Genomic DNA, 23,009 nt, shown 5'->3' on the forward strand with positions numbered 1-23,009 from the left:
TTTGTGTTTTTTTAAATACTTTATGTGGTAAAAATACAGCAAAAATAGTTTTTAGGGTTTTGGGGGTTTTTTTGTTCAAAAAGGAAAAAAATATACTGCTTAATGGACACGGTTCTAGATGTAGACTAAACTCATCTCTGGCTCCTCAACTGTTCACTGTAGTGTAAGATTCCAACTTAGGCATCTCCTTCCAGATTCAGTCATTTATCAAAGCCAGAATCATACTGTAAAGAAAAGAGATTGTTGTTAACATGTGTTTAAGGAAAACCTACAAGAGTTGTCCAACCACTCTCAACTTCACAATGGAATCTCTTACTTTGAATCTATAAAGTTCAGCATATATAACGTTTTGATTAGAAAGATCTGGATCACAAATCAGTGATTACCACCATTGTATGTTTATACATCTTCTTTAACAAGAAAAAAACATATTACCCTTGTGACAATTAAAATAAATTCAATAAACATAAAGCTAGGCAATAGTAATACAAATATTAAAGATAACAAAAATCCCTACCCTCAAGAGGTTTACAATCTACAAAGGGACAAAATATAAACAAATTAAATGTCACATACTTAGAATGTCATCAGGACAAAGCAAAACCTAGTGCTTCAGGAAACAGAAAGCAAAAAAAAGATTTTAATTGGAGATTTCAAGATATTTTCTGAGTCAGATTTTCCAATTTAACAAATTTTAACAGATAAAAGGACTGAATTCAGTTTATTTTTAACTCAGACTGAGTCTAAACACATATGTATGTACATTTACATGAATAAGTTAACATACATTGAAGTGCCTGCTATATATAATTCAATGCACTGTGCCAGGAACCCTAGAAGATTGGCAGGAAAAGTGCATGTAGCTTAAGATCCAAAAAGTAAACATTTAACAGCAGAAAAACAGGCAGAATTGCCAAATTCAATGGGAATATAATATAAAATAAATGAAATTAAATGAAGCAGATATTCAATAAAAAATTTACTTAAACTTCAGTTTTCATTTTTGGTAGTTGATAGGATAGGTGTGTGTGTGCACATACATGTAGATATAAACAGAAGTGTGTGTAATAAAGGGGCAGCTAGTTGATGTAGTGGATAGGGTATCAGCTCTGAAGTCAGAAAGAATTAAGTTAAAATCTTCCTAGCTGTGTGACCCTCTGCAAGTCACTTAACCCCAGTTGCCCCAGCAAAAATAAAGAATAAAGGAGTTTATCCAAACACACATTGCCACATTTTAGATTCTTTTATTCCCTTGTCCTGGAGGATGAAGGTGAAAGCATACGAAGATAACAAGAAAGACACGAGAAAGGATTTCATGTTTGAAATTTGGAGAAGAAATGTGTAGGGTTTCTGTAGCAGTTTCTGATGATTTCTTCCAGCCTTCATCTCTCCCAATTGCTCTCAATCTGGATTTAACATAATGAGGATCATTTGGAAGCTGAGTGAGAAGGAATTCTCTTGGGGATACCAAACTAGGCCAGTAGCATTAGGAATTTTGTACAGGATATAATTCAGTGAGTTTGTCATGAAGAGAAAACTCACAGATACAGCAACATGAGAAGAATGAGCTCAATTCTTAGTTATGAGCAGAATTTTTAACATGTTGACAATTCACTGGCTCCCAAGGAGCCAAGTAAAAAGTGACAATGATAACTCTGCACAACTAAAATAGAAATAATCTCTATGATTTATTTCCGCTTTCATATCCATGCAAAAATTATGCTTTAATATATTAAACATTAAAGAAATAAAATTCCCTTGCACACAGTAAAACTCCAGTGATATTAGACTTACCTATAAAGGTACATGAAGAAACAAAGCAAATGAAAACCAAGCTTGATCATGGCTTCCTTCATGTGTGACTTCAACTGTCCTCGGTTATGTATCTCTGTAGGATCAAACACTCCCATGTTCCCACTTGGCACCATAATGAACCTGGAAGGTTAAAGAATAAAGACTTAATAAATTACTGAAGGTATGAACCTTGCACCGTAATAGAACTTAATAAATTACTGAGTTGAATTGAAGATTTTACAAAAGAAGGCAATACAATAAAAATGAAATTTTTTAAAAAGCTAATAAAGAATAATATGTAGAATGATCTAGAAAAAAAAATACAAAAACAAAATAGTGCCTGCCTTCAAAGAGCTTACACTCTATTAGAGGAAAAGACATCTATACAGAAAATTAATACAAATTATATGGGGGAAAGGAGGTGGTGGAGCCAAGATGGCAGAGTAGATAGGACTTTGCCTGAGTTCTTCCTGGCTTTCCTCAGAATCAACACCAGATCAAGCTCTGAAACCATTTTGGAATGACAGAATCTACAAACATTTGGAGTGTGATAAATTTCCAAGAGAATATATCTACAAAGGACTTCAGGAAAGGTCTGCCTCAATTGAGTGAGGGTATATGGCCCAGCACAGGCAGACCCAGGGTACAGAGGCCCGTCCCAGAATAGAGTAGGACAAAATACGGTAGCGATGGCTACTCTGTCCCAGTTCACAAAGCCAGTGAATCAGCAGATTAATTGTGAGACTACTATACAACTATAGGAGGCAAATAATGAGTCCCTGAACCCCAGCAAAACAGGTGGGACTCAGCCAAGCCCACCCAGCACAGTGGGGAAAGCCTATAGCACTACTACCAGCCCCAGTGCAGTTAGAAGCCTCTGTTTGCCCTGTAGAGGAAGCCTGGGACAATCTGCCCTGTGCCTTAGGAGCAGACCTCAACCTTTAAATATGAATAAAAAAGCAAGAGTTCTGACCATAGATAGCTATTATGGAGACAGGGAAGAACAAAACTTTCAAACCCTGGGGACACTAAAGACAAAATGCCTTAAGATGACGTTTTAATGGGGGATATGAATTGATCTACAACTCAAAGGCTCTCCTGGAAGAATTCAAAAAGGATCTTAAAAGAAGAAAAATGGAGAAAGAAAATGAGAACTTTGCAGGCAAGTCTGGAAAAGGGAACAGAAATTAACTGAAAATAATCCCTTAAAAAATAACATTGGGTGGGTAGCTAGGTGGTGCAGTGGACAGGGCATCAGTCCTTAAGTCAGGAGGACCTGAGTTCAAATCTGGCCTCAGACACTTAACACTTCATAGTTGTGTGACCCTGGGCAGTCACTAACTCCAATAGCCTCAACAACAACAAAATTAGAAATGGATGAATAGAAGTGAATGACTCAATGAGACATTGAGAATTAGTCAAACAACGCCAAAAAAAAAGAGAAAAAAAGAAAAAACAGAAGAAAATACAAAATACCTTATTCCCAAAACAACTGACTTGAAAAATAGATCCAGGAGAGACAATCTAAGAATTACTGGACTATTGGACTACCTGAAAACCACAATGAAAAAAAAAAAAAAAAGAAAAAGCATGGACATCCTTCAAAAAAATCAAGGAAAACTGTCCCAATATCCTAGAACTGGAGGATAAAATAGCCATTGAAAGAATCCACTGTTATCCCCTGAAAGAGACCCCAAAATGAAAAAAACTCCAAAGAATATTGTAGCTAAATTCCAGAGATATTTAGTTTGATATAGAAATTTGTTTCAACACATTTTTACAGTCAAAGGTTCCAATAAAGACCTCATTTCCAAAATATATAGAGAATAGACTCTAATTTATAAAAAAAATCAAGCCATTCTCCAATGGATAAATGGTCAAAGGATATGAACAGACAATTCTCAAATGAAGAAACTGAAACTACTTCTAGCCATATGAAAAGATGCTCCAAGTCATTATTAATCAGAGAAATGCAAATTAAGACAACTCTGAGATACCACTATACACCTGTCAGATTGACTAGAATGACAGGGAAAGATAATGAATGCACAATATTGGAGGGGATGTGGGAAAACAGGGACACTGATGCATTGTTGGTGGAATTGTGAATATATCCAATCATTCTGGAGAGCAATTTGGAACTATGCTCAAAAAGTTATCCAACTGTGCATACCCTTTGATCCAGCAATGTTTCTACTGGGCTTATATCCCAAAGAGATCTTAAAGAAGGGAAAGGGACCTGTATGTGCAAGAATGTTTGTGGCAGCCCTCTTTGTAGTGGCCAGAAACTGGAAACTGAGTGGATGCCCAGCAATTGGAGAATGGCTGAATAAATTGTGGTATATGAATATTATGGAATATTATTGTTCTGTAAGAAATGACCAACAAGATGACTTCAGAAAGGCCTGGAGAGACTTACATGAACTGATGCTGAGTGAAATGAGCAGGACCAGGAGATCATTATATACTTCAACAACAATACCATATGATGAACAATTCTGATGGATGTGACCCTCTTCAACAATGAGATGAACCAAATCAGCTCCAATAGAGCAGTAATGAACTGAACCAGCTACACCCAGCAAAAGAACTCTGGGAGATAACTATGAACCACTACATGGAATTCCTAGTCCCTCTGTTTTTGTCTGCCTGCATTTTGGATTTCCTTCACAGGCTAATTGTACACTATTTCAAAGTCCGATTGTTTTTGTACAGCAAAACAACTGTTTGGACATGTATACATATATTGTATTTAATTTATACTTTAACATATTTAATATGTATTGGTCAACCTGCCATCTGGGGGGGAAGGGAGGGGAAAAATTAGAACAAAAGGTTTGGCAATTGCAAATATTGTAAAATTACCCATGCATCTATCTGGTAAATAAAAACTATTTAAAAAAAAATCCGTTTCACCCTATAGGGAAGAAGGAGGAAAGAGGAAAGGAAAGGGGGAACTTGGCTAATACAAGGGAGAATACAAGTAGAAAGGGAAAGGGATTAAAAAAAGGGAGGAGGGGCTGAAAAAAGGGGAGGGCTCTTTGAGGAAAATGATGGTTAGAAGAAAAATACTGCTGAGAAGGGAAAGGGAGAAAAGAAAGAGAAAAGTATAACTTAGGAAAAATTGGATGGCAGGAAAACAATAATTTTAACTGTGAATGTGAATGGGATGAACCCTCCCAAAAACCGAACATGGATAGCAGATTAGATTAAAAGCCAGAATCCTATAATATGTTACAGTGATCCTCAAACTTTTTAAATAGGGGGCCAGTTCACTGTCCCTCAGACAGTGGGAGGGCCGGACTATAGTAAAAACAAAAACTCACACTCTGTCTCCACCCCTCAGACCATCTGCCATAACTCGGAGGGCCTCAGGCCATAGTTTGAGAACCCCTGACATATTATTTACAAGAAATATATCTGAAGCAGAGATACACAAAGAATAAAGGTAAAAGGCTAAAGCAGAATCTTTTATGCTTCAGCTGACATAAAAAAAGTAGGAGTGACAATCCTAATTTCATATCAAGCAAAAGCAAAAATAGATCTAATTAAAAGAGATAAATAAAGAAGGAAACTACATCTTACTGAAGAGTACCATAGATAATGAAATATCAATACTAAACATATATGCACCAAGGGGTATAGCATCCAAATTCCTGGAGAAGTTAAGAGAATTGCAAGAGCAAACTATATTCAGAGGAATTTCTGAGGCAAGGACGTTAACAATTGGAGATATTAGAGTAAGTTTCCCAGAGGATAAGGCACTTGAGCTAAATTCTGAAAAGAGCAAGGGATGCTCAGAAGCAAAAGTAAAGAGGGAGAACACTTCAGCCATGAGGGACAGCCCGTGCAAAGAGATGGTGACACATACATGTGGGACAATCTGGCTGGCACATAGACTAACAAAGGAGATATTATGATAAGCTTTGAAAGACAAACCAGAGCTGGACTGTGACAGGAAACCTGGAAAGGTCAGCTCAAGGCACAATGAAAAGGCAATCAAAAGGGTCTGTTTTTTGTTCTATACAAAAGAGAGCACATCTCCAGCTTCTTTATATTAATAGACCTACGGTGTAGATATATCTTGGTAGTCAAGTGGAAGATAAAACAGAAACAGGAGGGACTGGAAGCAAGCAGACCAATTAGGAGGTTATTGTAACACTCCTGGCAAGAGGTGATGAGGGCCTAAATTAATGTAATTGGGGCAAAGGTATCCCAAGACAAGGGTAAATTATTTTATTAAAAACTTTTGGGAAGCAATGTATAAGGCTTCTATAGAAACATAGTAAATTCCTAGTCATAGCCAATGTGTAATAGTAGTTGGTAAACTATACACCTGTCAGATTGGCTAAGATGACAGGAACAAATAATGATGAATGTTGGAGGGGATGTGGGAAAACTGGGACACTGATACATTGTTGGGGGAGTTGTGAAAGAATCCAGCCATTCTGGAGAGCAATTTGGAACTATGCCCAAAAAGTTATCAAAATGTGCATACCCTTTGATCCAGAAGTGCTGCTATTGGGCTTATATCCCAAAGAAATACCAAAGAGTGGAAAGGGACCTGTATGTGCCAAAATGTTTGTGGCAGCTCTTTTTGTTGTAGCTAGAAACTGGAAGTTGAATGGATGTCCATCAGTTGGAGAATGGTTGGGTAAATTATGGTATATGAAGGTTATGGAATATTATTGCTCTGTAAGAAATGACCAGCAGGAGGAATACAGAGAGGCTTGGAGAGACTTACATCAACTGATGCTAAGTGAAATGAGCAGAACCAGAAGATCACTGTACACTTCAATGCTGTATGAAGATGTATTCTGATGGAAGTGGATATCTTCAACATAAAGAAGATCCAACTCACTTCCAGTTGATCAATGATGGACAGAAATAACTACACCCAGAGAAGGAACACTGGGAAGTGAATGTAAATTGTTAGCACTACTGTCTATCTACCCAGGTTACTTATACCTTCGGAATCTAATACTTAATGTGCAACAAGAAAATGGTATTTACACACATATATTGTATTTAGGTTATATTGTAACACATGTAAAATATATGGGATTGCCTGTCATCGGAGGGAGGGAGTTGAGGGGGGGGATAATTTGGAAAAATGAATACAAGGGATAATATTATTAAAAAAAAATTACTCATGCATATATACTGTGAAAAAAAATTCTAAATTAAAAAAAAAAAAAAAAAAGTAGTTGGTAAAACAGCATGAAAGAAATTCTAACTGTCCGCCAGGAGAGTATATCATTCTCAATTGTGCATTGGCACAAAAACCTGTGCCAATCTGGATATAGGGTACAAATGAGGAAAGATGACTCCTATTATATCATTTGGAAGCCAGATGGGCAGGAGTAATCTTTGGAGACACATTATGGAGGTAGTAATATCAACAAGGCCTGGCAAATGATTGGATATAAATGCTGAATAATCTGTCAGTCTACTAGCACTTATAAAGTACCTTTTATGTACCAGGCACTAAGGATATAAAGAATGGCCAAAACCCCCCAAAATATGGAAACAAAAGCAAATGGTCCATCAAGATGACTGTAATAAAGGCAGGAACTTGCCTACTCCTCCCCCAAACTGCTCCAAATTCCTTTAAATAAAAATTCTAAACAAATTATAGAGCATCAGAACACAAAGCAAGACTGAGTACATTTTCTAGCCAAAGCTAACCTAGAAGGTCAGCAAGAAAGGCCTGGGGCACATGAAATAGATCCCAAAATGAAAATTCCCAGGAATATTATAGCCAAACTCTAGAACTCCCAGGTCAAGGAGAAAATATTACACGCATCCAGAAAGGAACAATTCAAGTACACTGGAGCCACAATCAGGATAATACAAGATTTAGCAGGTTCTCCATTAAAGTTGGAGCAGAGGGCTTGGAATATGATATTCCAGGGAGCAGCGGAGCTCAAATCACAACCAAGAATCATCTACCCAGCCAAACTAAATATAATCCTTCAGGGGAAAAAGTCAAAATTCAATAAAAAGGAAGATTTTTCAAGCATTCATGATGAAAAGACCAAATCTGAATAGAAAATCTGATTTTAAAACACAGGATTCCAGAGAAGCATAAGGAGGTAATCAGGAAAGTGATATTATAAGAAACTTAATAATAAGGTTTATCTGAGAACATGACACTTGTAACTCAATAGAACTTTCTCATTATTATGGCAGTTAAAAGTTTTTATAGACAGAGGGCAGAGATATGAGTTGAATATTAAAGGATAATACCTTAAAAAAATGAAATTAAGAAGTGAAGAGAAATGTACTGGGAGAAAGGGAAAGGGAGAAGCATCATGTGATGCTGATAATCTGCCATAAAAAGGGGGGGGAAGCTTTTATAATGGAGAGGAAGAAGAAAGGGAAGTGAATAAACTTTACTCTCATCATAATTAGTTTAAAGAGGAAAGAACATAGACTCTCAATATGGGTATAGAAATCTATCTTATCCTGCAGGAAAGTAGAAGGGGATAGGGTCAGGATGATAAAAGAAAAGGTATATTGGGGGGAGGGAGTGCTCAATAGCAAAACACTTTTGAGGAGAAACAGGGTGAAAAAAAAGAAAACAGAGTAAATGGGGGGAAATGCAATTAACAATAGTAACTGTAAAAAGAATTTTGAAAAAGTTTCTCTGATAAGGCATCATTTCTCAAACATAGAAGGAACTGAGCCATATTTATAAAAATTAAGAGCCACGTCCTAAATGATAAATGATCAAAGATATGAACTATGTCCAAAGGTGATAAGATTATACATATCCTTTGACCTAACAATAGTACTACTAGGCATAAATCCTAAAAGAGATTTTTAAAAAGGAAAAAAAAGGACCTCTATGTACAAAAATATTTATAGCAGCAATCTTCTCAAGGCAAAAATTTGGAAACTGAGGGCATGCCCATCAATTGGTGAATGGTTCAATAAATTCTGGTATGTGATTGTGATGGATTATTGTTCTATGAGGAAATAATAAGCAGGATGCTCTAAGAAAAACCTGGAAAGTCCTCCCTGAATTCAAGCAAAGTGAAATGTACTATGTACAAATTAATAGCAATGTTCTGGGATGATCAGCTGTGAATGACTTTTCTATTTTCAGCAATATAATGATCCACAACTATTCTAAAAGGACTTATGATAAAAAAATCTTATCTACACCTAGAGAAAGAATTATATTTGTGTCTGAATATAAACACAATTTAAATCTCTGTCTCTTCCTCCCTTTCTCCTTTTCTCTTTTCTTACTTTATTTTTCTTGAGGGGTTTTTCTGGTTTATTTTTTAGGAGGGAAGACCTATATTTTCTTTCATAACATAATTTTTCCAGACATGTTTTATATAACTTCACATGGGCTTTCTTAATGGGGACTGGAGATGGAGACAAGGGAGAAAATCTAGAACTCAAAGTTTTAAAAACAAATATAAAAAATTGTTTTAAATTTAACTGGGGAAAAAAAATAAAAATGTTAAATAAATAAAAATAAAATTAACTTAAAAAAACAAACAAACAAACCCCATAACAGATCACAACTTAAAGAAGTAACCCTGGCTTTGCTAATGGGTGGGGGGGGGGGGGAAAGTTTTAATTAAGAGGAGATAAGCATGCTGACAACCATCACAAACAAACTATAACCAGGATAAACTTGGGACAGTCTCAGAGGTAATAAACTAAAAGGAAGGAAACCAAAGTTAGACATGGATTTGAATCTTGCTACTGAAGTGCACTGCCTCCCTGTGTGTGGATCAGTCAGATGACTAACTCTTTTGGATGGTTTCCCCATCAGTAAAATAAAGGGATTCAAATGCACAGTCTCTGAGGCCCCCTCCAACTGCAGCTCTATGATGCTCTCACTATCCCTCCACTCAAATAAGTCAACTTCTGGACTGAAATTCATGGTGGCTATTCCTTTAGTCCTCAAAGGAACTCTTTCTGTCCATTGCCTAAACCAGAAGTTTTAAGTATGCAGCTCAGACACTTCTGAGTATAACCCAAATCAGATTAAAATGTAACTGGAAAATATTTGACGAAATAAATAAAAATACGATAAAACAGTATTAATATGAGGTTTCTCAGTTAATGTGTGGCCTTCAGGGATCCAAAAGTATGGTTTCATGCCTCCTTTGAGTCAGATTCCATCAGCCTAAAGGATTAAAGTCCAAGGAATCCAAAACCCTACCTAGGGCAGTCAGGAAGAGCTCAGACAACTATTAGGTAAGACATGGCAGGCAATTCACTTAAATAATAATGGTACGACTGACTTCCCAGAGTTGTGAGGATAAAATAAGGTATTTGCAAACTGCTCTGGAAATCTTAAAGTGTTATATAAATACTACTTACTGCCTTTCTAGCCTCCTCTTCCATTATTCGTCTATTAAAAAATATGACCTAGGCAAATTTCCTGCCTGTGTGCTTTGCTTGTGACATGCCTAAATCCTATTTATTCTTCAACGCCCTGCTCAGGTGACATGGTGATCTCATCCTCCTCTTTCATTCCATTTACTGAAAATACCACTTACATGGCAATGAGCTGTGTATTCTCTTTAGAATATCTATTTCATGTTTATATTTTTATTTAATTTTCCACATATTTATAGCTCGTTTCCAGAAATGAGATCCTTATTACCAAAGACTACATTTTATCATTTTTCATGTCTCTCTGACAGTGTCTGGCATAAAATTTTGTCCATATAAGATATTTAATACATAGTTGAATGACAAACTGAGGAAGAAATTATTTTTGAATGTCTAAAGAATTTGTGATCCACTTGTGTAATGATCTTATGATGGTTCTTCTGAAGTGTTCAAATACACATATATGTTTTCTGTACTCATGTAATTAATTATAAGTAAGAAGGATCTTTGGACTTGACAGCCAAAAGCAACCAACGGGAGTGGCTTCCTTTGTTGTAATTTAACAGTAAGTACAAAGGTAGCTACTTCAGAGCTCTTAATTTCTTCAGTATATATTTCAGTTTCCAATAAGATAAGTAATCACTTGGATGCATTACGCTCCTAATGGTTTGGCTTGTGCTTAGTTAATAATATACCCAAGTCCCAGAGACTAAAGATTTCAATACCTACTGTAGCTCTTATATAGTATATTTTGGTCAGAATGAGACCAGAATGAGTGGCTCGATCCATGAGGCATTAATGTGTTGATTCCACTCAAGTGTATCTGCCTTCTTTGTAAAAAAGACTAACAAAAACAAAAAGCAATTTCCTGATTTAGTTAATTTAGTATTATGCCATGAAACTATCATGAAAATAGTTTATAGAATTAAACAAAATAATAACAAAATTCATATGCAGGAACAAAAGGTCTAAAATCTCCAAGAAATAATGACAAAGAATAGAATTTAAAAAGCAGATCTAAGATATATATATTTAAGCAGTAACCATCAAAACAATTTGCTACTAGTTTAAAAAATTATAAAAGAAAATCAATGGAATAAATTATTAGGTAGGAATCAGAAATAACTAAGTTCAATTACCCAGAGTTGAATAAACCAAGAACATAAACTATCTAGAGATTAATTCTATATTTGGCCACAAGTGGAGAAACTGCTTGGCAAAAACAAACAAAAAACCCTCAAAAAATATAGCCCATTTCCATTTGACAAATGGTCAAAGGATATGAACAGACAGCTTTCAGATGAAGAAATTAGTTACCTATAATCATATTAAAAAAAAAAATACTCCAAATCATTATTGATTAGAAAAATGCAAATTAAAACATCTCAAGTATTATCTTGCATCTACCAGATTGGCTAAATTAACACAAAAGGAAAATGATAAATGTTAGGAATATGGGAAAAGGAGAATACTGACTTTTGGGGGAGTTGTAAACTGATCCAACCTTCTGGAGAACAATTTGGAATTATGTATGCCCAAAGGATAATTAAACTCTGCATACCCTACAACATCTATATCCCAAAGAAATCATAAAAAAGGGAAAAGGCCTCACATCTAGAAAATTATTTATAGCTCTTTCTGTGGTAGCAAAGAACTAGAAACTCAGGAATGATCACCAGTTGGGGAATAGCTTAACATACATGAATGTAATGGAATACTAATGTGCTGCAAAAAATGATGAGTAGGTGGATTTACAAAAAAAACTTGAAAAGACTTACATAAACTGATGCTGAGTGAAGTTAGCAGAACCAGGATCCTACTGTACATGGTTATAGCAATACCGAGTGATGATCAATTCTGAAAGACTTAGCTCTTATAAAAGCAGTGATCCAAAACAATTCTCAGGGACCCCTTGTAGAAAAGTGCTTACCACATCCAGAATAAGAACTATGGAGTCTAAATGCTGATGAAAGTATACTATTTTCATTTTGTTTTTTTTCTTTCTGGTTGTTTTTTTCCCTTAGTAACAAGTGTATCACAAGAGTAATATGTAAATATGTTCAACATGATTGTACTTGTATAACCTATATCACACTGCTTGCTGCTAGGGAAGGGGAAAGCAGAAAGGAATGAGGAAGAAAAATTTGGCACTCAAATCTTACAAAGATGAATATTGAAAACTGTCTTTACATGTAATTCAAAAAAAATTATTAAATTTTAATAAATAGACCAGCATTTATACCACATGCCATAATAAATCCCAAATGGAGATCTTAAAAAAATCTAAAAGATCACATCACATATCAAAAGAAAAAAACAAAAAAAAAAAAAACCAAAAAACAGATGGCATTAATTAGCATTAACTATGGGTAGCAGGAGAAATTTTAACCAGACAAGAGATAAAGGCAATTAAAGAATTAAAATAAATTAGGTTATTTGATATCAGAAAGTTTTTGAACAGACAAAATCAATACAATAAGAAGAAGGAAAACCACTGAATGAGAAAGTCTTTATAAAAAAAAAAAAAAATTCTTAATCTGTAAAGGGCAGGAACTTTGGAGAAATATACTTAAGGCTCAGTATGATGGATTTAATCCTACACCAAGGTGTTAACTCAGTGGAATTGATAAGACAAAGGTTATCTAGTTTAGCATGTGAGTTCTCTAGTTCAGTATGATTGATTTAATCATACAACAAATAATGGTTCCCTGGTGATAAAATGATTGGTTTATACTCAGTATATTGTAATGATGTAATTGCAATAGAGTATATAAACTAGGGACAAACTCAGCCAGAGACAGACTCTGGTCTCCTGGTGGCTCTCCTGCCTCCTGCACTGAAACCAAGACCCAGAAAGCTAGCCTGGCCCCAGGTGAAGGAGACAGACTGTGAAGGAGATAATAAAGATTTTGGCCTTTATCCCTGACTATTCTCGTGGTGATTACTCTATGAAAAGGCTGGTCCCAAGACCTCCAGAAAGCTAACCAGAACATTACATTAATCAGTCTGATAAGCCAAGATGTAAATGAAATTAACATGAAAACACATGCACATGTATACATATATACACCCACATTCAAGAACCAGTTTCTAATGGATTAGAAATCAAAAGTTTTGAATTCTCAAAATAATTACAAACTATTAATAATCATGAAAAAGCTCTAAGTAACTAATTTTAAAAAAGGAAAAATGAAAATATTGCTTGAGATTTTGTCTCACCAGAAAATTCACAAAGATAACAGACAACAGGGATAATACAATGTGGGAAGGACTGAGAAAACAAGTATAATAACTGGTGGAGCTGTGTATTAATCCAATAATTCGGGAAAGCAAATTGAAATTATGCTGCAAAGGTGATTGAAACGTAGATCCATACCCCATGGAAGACAAAAATAAAATGAAAAAGTCTCATTTACACCAAAATATTTGCTCCATCCCTTTTTGTGATAGCAAAGAATAAGAAAGTAGGTGCCCAATGAATGGGAAAAAGCTAACAACCTGATGCAAAAATATAATGAAATGTTACTGTTCTATAATAAAGAACTAAAAAAGGACATACAAGAATACAGAGAAATATGAAAACATGAACTAATGCAAAATGAAGTAAGCAGTATCAAAAAACAAACAACAAAAAAAAAAAAAAAAAAAAAAAAAAAAAACAACCACACAATAACTACAACAATACGAATGAACAAAAAATAAATCAAACTGATTAGTCTCTATTACACATATAACAGCTATGCTTGGTCCCAAAAACAAAATGTACCATCCTTCAGCAGAAAAGTGAGTTATCTCAAGGGAATAAATATTATATAAATTTTCAAATTCCAGTGACATGTTTGCTAGTTTTACAGAAACATTTTTTTCCCTTTTTTTTTTCTTTCTTTCAAAGGATGGCTTCCTGACTCAAAGGAAAAGAGATCTGAAGATGATGTCAAAATAAAGATACTAATTTTTGAGTTAAGAGAATCTTAACTAAAGGAGAAACAATGTGAAATTTCCAGGAGTAGAAAAAGAAAATGTCTTAAAAGGAGGAAAGTAACACTCGACAGTCAATTGATCATGCTAAGAAAAATTTTGTTTTACTTAAACAAAATAGAAATAAATACAAAAGAAAAAAGCTAAAAGTTTCCAAAAGCATTACCATAACAAATGTGGTTTTAAGCACTATTATTTGAATTCTTTTCAAGTTAGAAAATATCCTGAATACTAACTGGATATTTCCAATCTATTATACAGTAAAAGTAAGCAGTACCCAAAAAAACAAGACTTTATGTTTTAGTAATTGTTAGTTATCTAATTTGTATGTTCTAATATATAATCTGCAATGACCTGTGGATCACCTGTAGTTTGGAATAATCCATGCCTATAGACATTAAATGTAAAAAAAAATCCTAACACATTCACTCTTTTGAATTAAGTACTGAAAGAAAGAATATATTTCAAGTTTATAAAAGCTAAATATTACACTCTAAAAAATTTATACAATACAAATTTATGCTTTTTCACCAGAATAGTCATCTTAAAAGCAGCTATTTTCCCACTCCAACGTGAACAATGTATGCATATTACACAAATAATAAGGAGCATTCTTTCATTTATTATCCAACAATTCCTTATTAAGAGCAGGCCATTAAAAAAAAAATAATACAATAAATGTTTTGGCTTACTTTCAAATGTGGCTTACTATACCCTCATTTTTACTACTCTCGACCAAAAAACTTGGCCTAATGAAATAATTAAATATACTATACTCACCGATATATGTTCCAGGTAGCAACAGGCAAGTTGAGAAGAAAGATGAACCAGTGCAATGAAATGAGCATTAATACTGTAACAATAGTGTGGCCAATTAATTCTGGGACCACCCACTGAAAAGAAAGTAAGGAAGCACATATTATTTTTGTTCATATTGCTTGCTGCCAAATTTATGAGTATAAAGAAGCTCCATACTAGGATCTTGGGACTTTACCCAAAAGCAAAGGCCTCAGATCTGCAAACAACTTCACCTGCCTATGCAATCAATTTATTGTCTACACGACCAATTCAAGGTTGTTTTATATACCATACTTAAGTTTCATGTTTGCTTTTATCATAGATTGAAAGGTTGGGGGGAAATCTGGTTTATCTTCTATTTCAGTCTCTGTGTTTAAAAAAAAAAAGTCAATAGGAACACAAATCCCTGGAGAGGGACAGGACTAAACCTGGAACGTGAGTGGCATAGGGAGCTCCTGGTAAGGAACTTCTACCAGTTACAGGAGTTGCCCAGGTAGTGATATCAAACTCAGATAGATTCAGGAGCCATTAATCCACACACAAGAATCTTTGTAGCTGCGGAGTGACTTAGTTTTAAAATCTGACATTAACTATGTTTAACTGTACTTTTATTTATTTTGCTAAATATGTCTCAATTACATTGTAATCTGATTCTAGCCATTCTCTGGCCCCACATTTGCTACCTCTGGCCTACAGCACTGAAAAATAACTTGTCCAAGTTCACACAGTGTAGACATATCAGAGGTGAAACTTGAACACAGGTAGTTCGGGTTTCAAGGTCAGCTCTCTACCTGCTATGCTATATAGATGATATCTACAAAAGACCTTTCAACCAGGAAATCTCAATATACTTTATGAACACATTTTCACAGAGACCATCTTTCAACTCAAGGAAGGATATAAACCTAATCACTGAATAAAGCTTAAAGAAGATACTTGGAAGAGCAGACAAATAGTGGCAGAACCAGAATTTAAAGATTACATGAACACTTATAACTCCATTTTTCATGAACTGATAATAGTTAGACTCTCAATGGGGAAAAGGAAAAGTAGAGAATGTGGAAACATAAGAACCTAATAAATTGTTTTGTCTTAACTTGTTTTATTGCATTTAATAATGTATTTTTAAAAGCTAAGCAAAAGGGAATATTAAAATAATTCCCAACCAGTCAGATCCTCCCACTGAGTAATTTACTCTCCAGGGACAAACTATAAGATACTTGTTTCTTTCACATTTTCTAAAACTGTAGTCAAATTTTCAAACTACTAACAAATGCATAATTTTAGTTTGGTAGTGAGCAACATTTATATTTTAATATCTGAAATTATATTATATTCCCTTTTCTTTAAATAGTGTCACTAAACTGAGAGATTAGGCGAAAGCTGTTTACCAAGTCTTTAGCAAAAGTATTTGAATACAGATCTCATGCTACTCTGAAGAAAATATGGAGAGATATGAATTATATTCAAAGTTATATGAATTCTGAACTGGTTTAAAAGCTACACTGAAAGGATAGTCACTAATTGTTTGATATCAACTTGAAAGGAGCTCTCCATTGGAGTTTTTCAGGAATGTATGCATGGCTGTAGGTATAAATGGCATTCTTATCAAATTTGCAGATGACACAAAGTTAAAAGAAAATAACTATTCTGGATGACAGAGTCAGGATCAAAAAAGGATCTTATTTGTCTGAATCTAATTAAATATAATAATGATAAATGTAAACTTACATATTTGGGTACAAAAAATTAACTTCAAAAATACAAGACAACAGACCTTATCTGGGGGAGGAGGAGGTAAGAGAAGCCAGGAGTTAAGTGGATTGCAAATACAATGAGCCAAAAATATGCTATTTCTATTAAAATAATAATAACAACATGACCTTAAGCTGAATAAAGAGGAACACAGCTTCCAGAACAAGAAGGTGATATACCATATTTACTCTATCCTGGTCAGGCATCTGGAAGGCCTTCCAGATGCTACACGTTTCTGTGTACCAAAATTTATGAAGGGCATTGAGCATCAAGGAAGGCAACCAGGAGAGTGAAAGGCCTAAGGACCATATGATATTAACAGTGGCTGAAGAAAATAGAGGAAAGTTAGCCAGAACAGGAAATTCAGAGGTAAGGGAGAAGCAATGTCTCTTTCTTCATGTATTTCAAGATTTATCATGTGGAAGAGGGATTGGTCTTATTTAGTTTTGCTTCAGTGAATAAAAGAAGGAAGAATAAGTAGAAGTTGCAAAAAGGCAAAAACCTTAGGCTTGACAGTAAGAACTTCCTCATAATTAAGAGCTGTACAAAAGCAGAATGGACACTCAGTAGGTTGTGGGCTCCCCCTTGCCCAGTATGCTATGGCAGAATTGTCTGTTTTTTCCAACAATGAACTGGAATAAATGGCTTCTGAAGTCCCTTCTAATTCTAAAGTTCTCTTGTGATGTTTTGATAAAATGCCAAAGAAACAGAATCCGATCTTTAAATTGACAGTGTGAAAACAAGGTGAGTTAAGGTAAAGAAGCAGGGAGGAAAGAGCACATAGAGGTGGTACTACTGCTCTAAATGGCATCCCAAAACAAGGTGGTGGCTCAGCCCCAAAACCGTTATCACTCTCAGCCCTAATCCCAGGGAGGGAGTGCATCATCAGTCACAAAAGAATTGTGGACTTATGAAGTAAGATAGTCAAGACACTGGAGCTGGCTCTGGTAGAGGTCAATTTCTCATGAAATTCTCATTAAAATCCCAAGGACTGTCAAATCCTAACCAGTTAATTCCATGCTATAATTAGCTAATACCATCCTAGAGATCTGCCAGTGTTTGGGTGTCTAAAATGACACAACAGGGGTTCTTAACCTTTTGTGTCACAGTCCCTTTTGACAATCTGGTGAAGCCTTTGGATCCTTTTTTTAAAGTAATGTTTTTAACTGTATAGGATCACTAAAGGAAACCAATTTTATTAAAATACAATTATCAAACAGATTCACAGACCACAGATGGCAAGAAATAATCCTGGTTTAAAAAATGATAATTTTTGTGTGCCTGGCAATTTTTTTTTTCAGCTTTCAAAAGAAATCCCAGAAAACATCTAAACAAAAATAACATGCCATTTAATTAATCAAGAAATGATTTATTTCAAAGTTAACAATTCCATAACAATATTATTACTAGGTAATTAAGATATGGTTTGTATATGAAAGTCAACTTTAAAAGTTTCATTTTATTTCTATCATAGGCCAGAAAAATCTCAATAGGAAAAAAAGTGAAAAGACACCTGAAAATGGTTTTTAAAGTCAAGTATGTATTTAATACTTTTTATGTACAAAGTGTACCTTTGCCATAGGATCAATCAATACTAATTGTTTCACTTACCTATATTCAATTTCTGCAATTCAAATATTTTTAACAAAATAAAATTCTGGCTAAATTAAAAGTGATACTGCCTCAGTCAAAAAAAAAACAATTTTGAAATGGCTCCAGCTGGTTTAGGGTGTCTCCCACTATCTCTACCCATAAGTGTATTTTTCAGTGTGTGTGTATGTGTGTGTGTGTGTGCGTGTGTGTGTGTGTGTGTATACATACATATATACATATACATGTGTATATGTGTATATTTCACTTCACAATAGTAATATGACTAAGAGAATGATTACCCTTTCAATTATTATCCTCACCCAGGGAAGATGTGAGGCTCCAAGATGAAAGAAACACATCCTGGAGAAAGACAGAAGTTTTCCTCAGGGAGGTACTTTGCCTTAGCTGCAACAGTGAGGGGAAATGAAAGAGGGCAAAAGGAGGAGCTGAGGAGACAGATTTTTTTCAGATCAAACATTTCTCGTGGCATTTCATTATATCAAGTACTGTGAAATATCAGAACTAATCAAAGCTCTGAGATTGAAGGAAACTCAAAGTTATTTTATGCCCCTCTGATCTCTTACCTCAAACAGCAATGCGCCTAACAGAGCTCCCCCTTCTCCTTCAATCTCCCAGTGACTGGCACTGGATTTGGAGTCAAAGGCCTGATCTAATCCTGGCTCTGTTTGTCATTCTGAGTGTGATCCTGGGCATGTAACTTAACTACTCCATGCCTCAGGCTCCTCCTCTGACCTAAATGGCCTGTGAGGGCAGTTTCAAATGTCATTAAGTTATTCTTTACAGAAATGCACCTTCTTGTAACTACTTCCCATTTAACTCTGCCCTCTGGGGCCACAGAGAGTAAGCTCTCCCTCTTCCCCCATTCCACATGATAACCCTTCATATTTGAAGACAGGAATGCAATTTGTCACTAAATCTGCTCTTCACCAGGCTAAACAACTCCAGTTTCTTCAACCAACCCTTCCCTGACATAGTTCCAAGTCCCTTCATCAAGATAATTTCCATCTTGTCCAAAATGTCTCTTAAAGTGTCTTCTCAAGAAACAAATATAATATTAAATTAAATTCCATCTTATTAAATTTGTATACTTTGATTCAATCATTCAGTATATTTTAGCTAATCTTCTCAATTCTCTATCACTGCAAATCTGAGATATGTACCATTGATGTCTTCATGATTTCATTGATAAAAATGTTGAAAAAGTCCAGATCTAAGACATATTTACATACAGCAGGAGAAAGACACCCTCTCCCTCCATGAGTTTAAACATCTAACCACTAATATTCTTTAGGTACAGACTTAACCACTATGTTAATCCACTTAACTACATTCTTGGGTAAGGTAGCAAAGGAAGTGTCAAAACTCCCATTATATCTGAGTTCTCCTAATTGTGAGCAAAGCACTTTCTACTCTTCTATATATCTGACTTTCTAAGTTCTCACAAGCATTCTCTATATTTTGCCAAGGATTAACATCAAATTTACCTATCTAGTTTGTAGAGAATCCAATTTTATCTTTACTTATCCCCCACAAATCAGCATTTTTCTATCTTCAATATTTTAGCATATTTCACATTCTTCATGATTCTAAGCAACTCTACAATTTCATTTAGAAGTTCTTTATCAATACTGATTATCTAAGAGATATTTTTATGGAGAAGATATTATACTCGACTTCAGAGAACTGAACCTGGACCAGGAAATGACAAATCTTGGTAGTAAGAAACAAGCTCTTTACAATTAAAAAAGAGTTACACCAAAATGAGATGGAGATCAACTCTGAGGAGGTGAGAGAACAGCATGTTTTAGACATGTCCAAGTGGAGGCTACATGTCAGGGACAATACTGTATAGATTCAGGCTTTAGACACAATATGGATTACAGGATTTCTAAATGTGCATGATTCTTTAAGGTCATTTAAAGTAGCCCAGAGCATTTTCTTACTATGAAGTTGCTTGTCTTAAACTTTGACTTCCTTTTCACCAAGTTTGTCCTACCATTATGAGTTTGAGGATCCTTTTTGTAAACTGAGAAGGCAGAAGCAAAGTAGCTAGGTATTTACTTTCTCTTCTCTTCATTTGGTAGCATAATTATACTATCTGTCCCAAGGAGTAAACTTAGCCTTTCCCCTGTATCTTTAGATTAAATAGACTTTTAAAAGTTCTTTACTGTCCTTGTAATATTTTCTTCTGAAAGCTTCAGTTCTAGACTACTGCCTTCCTTCTATTATTTTTAATATATCATATCCATAATTCAAACTTGAAGAACAACATGTATTCTAAAGTCAATTTCCCCTTCATTGGTATAAGGCATTGAGAGCTGACTAGATTCCTACTGATTAGGATTTTAGAAGATAAGTTTTTTAAAGTCTTACCTTGTTTAATTTTGAGCAACAAGACCTAGCATTGATGTAGTCACATTCTAAATCAGATAATGTGATTATCTGGAGATCAAGATAAGGATCCATTAAATCTGTTTTCTAATAACACAACGTTAATTTCATTTTAAAGTCTTAGAAAAAGTATACAGGCCACATTGTTCAAAGGCAGAATGAAGTTTGACTTGCTAAAACCCTTGCTATTTCTTTACCAAAGAACATTAAAATCAGATTATTAAAATAACTTTAATTTCTAATTTGTTTTAATCCATTCCCTTTTCAAATAATGATATTCATGGACAGTCATACCAGTACTTATTATCTCTACACCTGAACCTCCCAAATGTAGCACAATGTGGAAAACAGGGAGATGAAATTGTAAAAGTAGCAAAGAAACACATTTTTAAAACTAAAAAGGAATGGAATTATTCAACATATCTCTTTTGCCTCCATTTCTTTAGTCCTCATCTCCTTAAGCAATATGCTCACCATTCTTTAGAAAAGTGCTAAGCACATCAGTTACACACACCATTAGGTGGTGTTGCTTATCTACACTGAGGAAAGGATTTATTTTATATATTGCTGGAATTCTGTGGTTCTCTTATTATTGTCAAAACAAAAGCTATCCATTTTAAAAGAATTTTAAAACTTCGGTTGCACCCTAACAAACAAGGTTTAATTCTCTCTAAACAACAGGAATTCCTAATCTGGAGTTTATGGAGTTTACAAAAAAAATATTTTGCTAACTATATTTCAAAAGAAATGATTTACTTGGTAATCCTATGCATTTAAAAACACTGTTCTACGAAAAAGTCCACATGTTTCAGCAGACTACCAGAAGGGCTCATGACACAAAAATGATTAATTCATGACCTAAAATCTCACCAAAAAAGGAGGAAAAGAACATTAATTTCTGAACCATTCATTTATTCACCAATTAATGCGTACATAACCTGTAATGTTCAAGGCACTAAGCACTAAAATAGGAGGCAAATTCTAGTTTAATTTTACTCACAATGTGATGTAATATAATCATTCAAAACCATTAATAAGACTGGGGTTGAGGGAGCAAGTCGGGTTTCTCCTCTAGTTTCTAAAGCGCCTACGTAGTTCAGTCCGAAGCTTGCACTGGCATCGTATGAATGGTGAAACATGAAAGAATAAACATACAACCTCTCGGGGACCTTTAGCCAACTTCAAACGGGCCTGCTCTGTGAATCACTTCTGGCAGACTTTACATTTTAAGCACTACAAAAACTAGTTGCAAAAAGGACGGAGGTCGTTAACTAGGAGTATGTTGATGGATGTGCAATTTCTTAAATTTTTTTTTTCAAGAAGTTTTAACATAAACCACTCAGAAAAGAATGTCATTCCAAAGCAAAGCCTCCGTCCCCAGAAAACGAGCCCAGGCTTGCTTGGGGAGTGAAACGCCAGGGCTGCAACACTTGGGAGAACAAAGGAGGGGGACGGGGAAGGGAATGACAAGAGGGCTCGCTCCCGAGCACCGGGACAGCGGCGGGGAGGGGACGCGGGGGTTCCAGCCGGGCTCAGACAGAAGAGGGTATCCCGCGCAAAAAGCCTCCTGGGGAAACCTGACCTTTCTCCCTGAAGAGCGCCAAGGGACAGATCGAGGCAGAGAAGCATTCCCGGAGGGGCTGTCCCTGGGACTTGGACTTGGAGGGGCCCAACCAGGAAGACCACCTTCCTCCCTTCCCCCCCAAAAAAAGCAGGGGCACAAGAAACCGCGGAACTCCCTCCGCCCGACACACCTCCTCGACCCCAGCAGCCCGCCCCGCCATGAGCGAGCCCCGGAGCGAGCCCGGCCGGCCCTGCTCGCGCATCCCGGCTCCGCGGGCGGCCCCCCTCCGTCCCCAGTCCGCACCCGCGCCCGCTCAGCCCCGAGGCTGGAGCTCCCCCATCCAGGCCCAGGCCCGCCACGCCACGGTCCGGCGGACGAAGTCCCAGCCAGGACGGCAGAAGAGCGGCAAGGATACAAAATAGACGGAGAGGAAGATGAGAGCGCAACAATCGATGAGCGAGAAGACGAAAACCACCGCCTCCATCCTTCGGCGCCTTCGTCGCCGCCAATTCCGCCAAACCGGCTACCGTCCGCGGAACCAATAGCCGCCCCCGCGCCGCTGCATGACGGGAGTCGTAGTCCGCTAGCTGTCAGCCCTTCCCGCTCCCACTCCGCAGCGGCGTCCGCTGCATGCCGGGAAGTGCCCGGCGGCTGCGCTCTGGCTCGGCCCCGCCCCCGCTGTAGTCCGCAACTTTTCTTAAGCCTCTCTCCTGGGGCGGTCTGAATACCCAGATGAAAGACCATGATCTTT

At 36.1% G+C, this 23,009-nt stretch overlaps 1 protein-coding gene across 1 annotated transcript; it reads right to left on the bottom strand.

Moving 5' to 3' along the window:
* Window positions 1-22,871, bottom strand: CNIH4 (cornichon family member 4). Its single transcript, XM_074262635.1, has 5 exons — window positions 22,674-22,871; window positions 20,677-20,745; window positions 14,917-15,029; window positions 1,795-1,935; window positions 1-224 (listed from the first exon to the last, which is right to left on the bottom strand). Exons 1-5 carry the CDS (start codon window positions 22,740-22,742, stop codon window positions 197-199), a joined length of 420 nt encoding a protein of 139 aa, XP_074118736.1. The 5' UTR covers window positions 22,743-22,871; the 3' UTR covers window positions 1-196.
* Window positions 22,872-23,009: the final 138 nt, after the last annotated feature.

Source organism: Sminthopsis crassicaudata, chromosome 4 (assembly GCF_048593235.1).
Source record: "Sminthopsis crassicaudata isolate SCR6 chromosome 4, ASM4859323v1, whole genome shotgun sequence".
NCBI lineage: Eukaryota > Metazoa > Chordata > Mammalia > Dasyuromorphia > Dasyuridae > Sminthopsis > Sminthopsis crassicaudata.

Coding starts and splice junctions, on each gene's coding strand:
- CNIH4 (XM_074262635.1), bottom strand. CDS start 22,742: ATGGAGGCGGTGGTTTTCGTCTTCTCGCTCATCGATTGTTGCGCTCTC. Junction 20,746..22,673: donor TCTTCCTCTCCGTCTATTTT/GTATCCTTGCCG, acceptor CTTGATCTCCAG/ATAATCACATTATCTGATTT. Junction 225..1,794: donor TTCTTCATGTACCTTTATAG/GTAAGTCTAATA, acceptor TTTTCTTTACAG/TATGATTCTGGCTTTGATAA.